This window comes from Stigmatopora nigra, chromosome 3, assembly GCF_051989575.1.
Source record: "Stigmatopora nigra isolate UIUO_SnigA chromosome 3, RoL_Snig_1.1, whole genome shotgun sequence".
Taxonomy (NCBI): Eukaryota; Metazoa; Chordata; class Actinopteri; order Syngnathiformes; family Syngnathidae; genus Stigmatopora; species Stigmatopora nigra.
The window spans coordinates 2,845,324-2,852,400 of record NC_135510.1 but is presented as its reverse complement, the minus strand read 5'-3'; the positions used below and the strand labels follow the sequence as shown (position 1 = coordinate 2,852,400).

General features: G+C 38.0%; 1 protein-coding gene across 1 annotated transcript; it reads right to left on the bottom strand.

Moving 5' to 3' along the window:
- Nucleotides 1-502: 502 nt before the first annotated feature.
- nod2 (nucleotide-binding oligomerization domain containing 2) lies at nucleotides 503-6,433 on the bottom strand. Its single transcript, XM_077713761.1, has 10 exons — nucleotides 5,829-6,433; nucleotides 5,607-5,730; nucleotides 3,315-5,052; nucleotides 3,152-3,235; nucleotides 2,474-2,557; nucleotides 1,847-1,930; nucleotides 1,695-1,778; nucleotides 891-974; nucleotides 729-812; nucleotides 503-619 (listed from the first exon to the last, which is right to left on the bottom strand). The coding sequence occupies exons 1-10, from the start codon at nucleotides 6,252-6,254 to the stop codon at nucleotides 547-549; spliced, it is 2,865 nt and encodes a 954-aa protein (XP_077569887.1). The 5' UTR covers nucleotides 6,255-6,433; the 3' UTR covers nucleotides 503-546.
- Nucleotides 6,434-7,077: the final 644 nt, after the last annotated feature.

The window sequence follows — 7,077 nt, the reverse complement described above, 5'->3', positions numbered from 1 at the left end:
CTTTCTCATTGGTCCAATGTATATTTTTCGAGATGCTGATTGGATGAATTTTCATGACCGAGAAGTGGGCGTTGTCCATTGACGACCGTGCTGCATAGATAGGATGCACCGTAGAGTCAATGTAGTAGCCTATACGCATTTGCAAACACATGATAAATTTTGTCGCAACAATAAAATAGCTAGGTAATAATAAAAACTAAAAATAGTTACTGAATTTAAAAACACAAAACGAGAAAAAAAATAATAGAAACGGATAAGATATTTGGCAAGCTTATTCCTTGTTGTGTTATTTATTAATAATGTTATTAATTAATTTCATATTGTTTGTTTTTTATAAATATACATGAAAAATAGTTGTAATTTCGTATCAAAAACACAAAAATAAAGCCAAACCCTCATTCATCTTGTATCTATTACATTTTGATGTCAAAGAATGTTTTATTTCAACAAAATAATGCATGTTCCCCTTTCAGAATGACACAGCAGCAGACATCAAATAATTCTTATTTATTGCCATTTTAATAAATAAAATTCTTTAGTGTAGAATCAGAAAATTAGTCTTGATTCTTTTTGTGTCATCTCCTCAATTTCCTCGGGGCTCATGTCATTGTTTTTCAACCTGTGAATTAAATTAAACTACATTAAATTAAGTCAATTTTATAGTAGTCTTGAGCATACAATGTGACCATGCTTGCTTCAAGTATTAAAAACAAGGTTTAAACACACACCATACTGATTTGACACATTTGTTATGCTGCAGGGCTTGGACTAAAGACTCTACTCCGTCTTTGGTGATGCAGTTTTCAGTCAACCTTGTACAGAGAAGTGAAAGAGGAAGCGAAATAAGTTACAGGGTGGAGCCCTCACACACCAAAAAGCTGAAATTATACCATAACTCCTCCAGCGACGGGCAGGTCTGGAGTGTTTTCGACAGGGCATGGGCTCCCTTGCTCCCTACCCCATTGTCAACCAAGCTGCCATAAAAAAAAAAATAATAATAATTAATTAATATCAAAAATTAATATATATATATATATATATATATATATATATATATATATATATATATATATATATATATATATATATATATATATATATATATATATATATATATATATATATATATATATATATATATATATACATACATACATACATACATACATACATGCATATAAATATATATATATATATATATATATATATATATATATATATATATATATATATATATATATATATATATATATATATATATATATATATATATATATATATATATATATATATATATATATATATATATATATATATATATATATATATATATATATATATATATATATATATATATATATATATATATATATATATATATATATATATATATATATATATATATATATATATATATATATATATATATATATATATATATATATATATATATATATATATATATATATATATACCACATTAAAAACAAGAGTGGTCCCATTCTACCATATACTTTTTTAAAAGTTTGTTTTGCTTACAAGCACCCAGATTAGAAAATATAGTCAGTATAGTAATAACCTGAAAAGCCTTCTTTTGTTCATTCACTAAAACTAATACAACTCACCCTTAAAACTGCTCTAATGAGAGTATCTTGTAATATTTGCATTTCATTTTATGAGAAAAGAAAATACTACCTTAGCCATACTAGGGTTTTACTGCCTTCGAGGGCACCAGCAATGGCTTCTGCACCTGAATCCCCAATCTTATTTCCCCAGAGCCTGAAAAAACGAGTACACATTGTACATACTTCTTGTTTATACCTGAGCAATATAAGTGTTCTATTTACCCTAAATACATCAATGAATGGTTGCACTCCAGTCCTTTCGCAAGCTGTATAGCTCCTTCCGATGTAATATAGTTGTTGCCCAGTCTGAAACAGAGTAGACCACAAATTAAATAAATAGTTTCTAGTGAAATCCCCCACACACATATTGGACAAAGACAGAATTATAAAATCTACTTTATACCGTGTATTTTATTCAAGCAGCTGCTTGTTTAGAACCAAAAGCCAATTGTTGCGCTATTGAAAAAAAGTGTCTTTTGAAAAATGGGTGTTTAACAAATAAAATATTGAGTTTACATACTTAGAAAGTGAAGAAATTCGTCTATTAGGATCGGACAGCCGTTTCTGGCCATCATAAAAAAATTCAACTCTCTACATTGCACGGTTTAGACAAACATAGCGAGAGAATCTTAACATACACACGAATCACGCATTATCATCATTATATTACTAAATGCACTCAGTATAAATATACAATTATTTTGTTTGTGTTTCCATTACAAAACTGTTAGCTGAGCAGAATATTTTAAATTATACACTTTTAAAAAAATGTGATTTACTTTGTATTTCACACTATTAAAATCTATATCTAAACATTCAAAATTCCCAGGACATACACGATGCACCAACCTCAAACTGAGGAAATTCTGCTTGGTTTTCAGCAGCTGACAAATATATTCCGTACAATCATCCGTTAGCTTGTTGTTGAAAAGTCTAAAAAGAAACATAGTTATTACCTACATCTGATACAAAAGTACTTGACACCATCATCATAATCATCATCATTCAGTGGGCCCTTAAAACTGAGACCATCCAAAAGTTTGTCCTATTGGTTTTGTATTTTAATTAAAATTTAGGTGGAGCATTAAACATTATGATGGTTTTGCTAATCTAAACAAAATGAAGCAGTTGTGTCTATCCCCCCAAAACGGCATCATTACGAGAATTCAGTCACATTATCGGGGTTGGTGGATGGGTGTTTTCCTTGTTTGTCCTGTCTACGTGACTTCTATGCAATTTTGTATGCGTGTGTCTTGAAAACTTGTCTGTGTATTTAAACCGTGTTATTTTTGTATCTTTGTGGGAGTATACTTTTGCTTTGTCTGTAAGTAATGTTTACATGCCCGCCCTGTTTAGTTTTAGTTTCAATTTTGTTCATTTTGTCCTAGTTTTTATTATTTGTATGATTATTTAACATTAAAATCCTCAGCCAAAGGCAATGCATGACAAATTCACCTAACGTGGTCAAATTTTGGTGGCTGGTCCGTTTAAAAAGGCTTTACTGTAGTACATTTTAACAAAACTTACGCAATCTTCTGGAAGTTGTCACACTGGATTCCCTTTGCGATCAGTTTGCGTATCCCTTCATCGGTGATGTTATTATTTCTAAGGCTGTTGAAGGCGTGGACATCATATTATTTACATTAAAAAAAAAACACATCACGGTGCAATGAGACATTTAGATGCTCACTAGAGAGACTTGCAAATATGCAAACAAGGAAGTAGCTGCTCCACTCCTACGTCGCCCATGCAGTTGTTGTCCAGCTGGATTCCCGCAGGCCTTCTCAAGTGCTGGAGCACAAAAGCCAAAGCTGCACACTCCACCGGTCCAATGTTGCAGTACGTTAGCTTCAAATGGTCCACCTCCAGCTTGCTTAACGCTTCCTCGGCTATTTGGTTCTCCCGCATCTCGTAAATGCACTTGACAAGCCAGACAAAGCCAGGCATGGCGTGCATGCTCTTTTTTTCACCCTCAACTGGCTTGGGGATGGATTTGAAGTGCTTTTGCATGCCTTTGTGGAGGCAGCGAACCACCTGTTGCGCTTTCCTATCGACTAACGGGGTTGGGGTACAGTTGAGCCACAGGTGCCGGTGTCTCTGGGAAAGAAGGCCAGAGACAAAAGTGGCGGTAATTTGTAAATTGGGGGCTTCGGTTAGACCTCCTTGGTGGTCGGCGGACAAGCAGAGGCCGAAGCAGGTGAAGTCCGGGTATTTAAATTCAAACAGCCCAGCAACAGTTGAGCGGTTAGCATTGTCGGATAAGACGACGTAAAGCGCGGCGAAGAAACATTGCATCGTTACGTGAAGGAATTCGTATCGAAGGCCGTGATAGTACGAGATGTCTTTAGTCCGGGTAAGAAAACCAGCGCAAATGTCCTGATCTGTAACGCAGCAGGTTTCCAGGTCGGTACTAGCGAAGATGTAAGAGGAAGACTCCACCCCCTGAAAAGCAAGACGGCCCAAATGTAAGATGCCAGGCAGGTGATTCCGAAGCCAATTGGGGCCTCGGGGAGATTTCGGGGGACTTTGGTGCTGCAAGAAGTGCTGCAAAATCATGAGGTACACATCGGTTATAGTCTGTGGTGCACCGTCTCCGCCACCGAGCAGTTCTTTGTGGCATTGCGAGACAATCCAGCAGAGGACCGGACTATGGCAGAGTCCTAATAACGCAGTGTTGGCCTGAATGGATGCTAAGACTTTGGAGGCTACCAATGAGTCGCGATGTTGCTTCTTGATGAAACGATCAATGCTTTCAGGGGAGAAGCCTTTAAGGGAGAGTTCTTTACGAAGGTGTTTCCTCAATATCGGACCCACGGCTTCTGGACGACTGGTCACAACTTTGAATACTCCCTTGAGAAGCGATCCCTGGAGGAGGTTGAAAAGTAATATGTGTACCGGAGCAGGTTGCGTTGGCGAGCAGAGTCGGCGTTCGTCTGAAAAACTCTGCTTGAGCTCGTCGAGGCCATCAAACGTGATCGCCACTAGGTTGGGGTGATCCAGGATGAATTGGAAGATCTCATCCCGATCACAGTCCGGCCAACAGCAGTGGCTAAAGAGCAGCTCTTGGACAGACAGCTGATCCAGTTCCGAGTTCAGTTTACGGCAGCTGAAAGGGAACAAGAGCACGAACTGTCGGAGGGCTGTCCCTCGGGCCCAGAGAAGATGAAGCCTCTGGAGTAAGATGCTCTTACCACTGCCCGCGTCCCCGGATACTAGAACTGTATCTGAGTCCTCGTTTATGGTGCCTGCAGCACCTGCGATATCCTCCAGGTCTAGGTGTCCATGATCTTGGGAGTTGTGCGCCAGCTCCAGTTGGCCTTCGGTGTAGATGTCGTCCAGCGACATGTGGCCGGTTCCTCCGTAGGTGCTCATGAAGTTTGACTGGGCTGAGATTGAACTGCGCAACTTCTTCTGGTATTTGAGGAGTTCTGCAATTAGGACAGTAGAACAACGATTAATGTGGTGAAGGAATTGATGAGCAAATTTTGGAAAGGTAGCGTAGATGCTCAGTATTGGTATCGACCATATATGGCTATTTTTGGAGGATGGGACAGTATGAGATTTGGACAGAAGATCAGATCTGACAGAGTATTCAGGTGTTTTCAGTACTATCGGGTCATGGACGATTTCTATTACTAAACTAAAGATGATATAAGATTCTTAAACTAGATCATGGGTAGTAAGGTACTTGAAAAGACCACTTTAATACAAAATAATATGATTTGTCATTTATTGGTTGGATTATTTTTACTGGTCTACAAATTGGATTGTTTTGGATCGGCATTGGCTAAAAACTTGGATCAAAGCAGAATCGGGACATCCCTAATAGTAAAAACTGTAACTTTAAAATCTGTATAGGACAAATATACATATGAACATGTTTTCTGCTGACTCCCTTTTGAATCCTGTTCTACTGTGAACACCTATAAAAGCACATTGTCTCCATTTCAGAAGCAAAAACGAATATAAAACAACATAAAACCTTTGGGCTTGGTGGTCTCTGTTGTCAGATTGCCTCCAGACTCTTGCCTTTGCTCAATATAGTCAAGAACCACGTTAGCTGCCGAATCGCCTTTCGAGCTCACCAGATCCAGCAACCGCCTGGCCTGCATTGAACAAAAATTTGGATCATACAATCTTCGATTTAGCTGACCACAAGTCCCAAGGACAAATATTCATCTGAAGAAATGAGACCAGACCGTACCTGCTGCGAAGGGGTGTTCAGGTGGAATAGTACATCTCTACAGTCCTCTTGGGTAAAGCGCCCTGATTCCAGCAGAGCTTCCACTACACCATCCAAGCAGCCTTGCAGTTCTGCTACCAAGCCAGGCCTTTGCGCCAAAAGCTTCCCAGTGACAGGCCCAGGTTCTTCAGGTGTCCGTATTTGCCGTAGACCCTCGACAAATGCCTGGCATGTGGCCTCTCCCTTGGAGTAGACTAGATCCAGCAGATACCTGGCGTTGGTATAAAGTGACCTACCCTGCACTTTGACATTGGTATAATCCTCCCAAGAAAGCTCCCCACCAGCCAGGAGGACATCGGCGACCTTCTCCAAGGTTTCGGATGTCCCGCTGGCGCACAAATCTCTGAGGAACTCACAGCGTTGCTTCAGGACCAGATCTTGGGCCATGGTCAGCTCTCATGAATACAAAGTATTTGCCAGCTGTTGAGGAATGGAGACGGCGCCATGACAGTAGGTCTGAGATTGACCCGACAAAATCTTTTATTCCCCAACCCTATTTTTGTCTTCTTCCTGGTTCTGCAACCAATTGTAACAGTTGAATGACATACAAAAACGTCGTAGTCAAGAGATTGACTTCCTCTTTCGTGCTAACGGTCCTCTGCATTTGGGAAGTATTGTTATAACAGTGCAATATGGGTTTAGTGATACAAATAAAGTTGTCAGGTTACACCAGTTTTGCAGATAATGGCCCAGTTTTAGGATTACTGGCCCACTCTAATGGCACCAGTTGTCATTATTTTAAAGTATTGGAAAATGAATGTCAACGAACAAGAACAACAGTTTGTCCTGTGTAGTACACTTATTGCTGATGTTGTTGTTAATGGTTGTATAGGAACTTTAGACTCGATGTATATTTTTATTATAAAACCACTTGGTGGTGCTATTGCATAACTAGCCACTAGTGGCAGTTTTGTCCTTTAACCCTAAGAACAGATCATAGAAGACATTATACTTTAAAATATTAAACTGTGTAAATGTATTTACAAATCCAAATAAAATTCGCCCACCACCAAGTTGGCAAAGCTGAAAAAAACAATTACAGTTATATATTGTTATATATAGTTATATTCATTTCCGTATTCATTTTGCTCAAATGAATAATTGAATTGAATGCTTTTATTGTCATTATATGAGTAAAATGAGATTTAAAGATTCACCAAAAAGTGAACAAATAACAACAAACAAACAAATTATCAATAAATATTAATAA

Coding starts and splice junctions, on each gene's coding strand:
- nod2 (XM_077713761.1), bottom strand. CDS start 6,254: ATGGCCCAAGATCTGGTCCTGAAGCAACGCTGTGAGTTCCTCAGAGAT. Junction 5,053..5,606: donor AGAGACCACCAAGCCCAAAG/GTTTTATGTTGT, acceptor TCCTAATTGCAG/AACTCCTCAAATACCAGAAG. Junction 813..890: donor CCGTCGCTGGAGGAGTTATG/GTATAATTTCAG, acceptor TCTCTGTACAAG/GTTGACTGAAAACTGCATCA.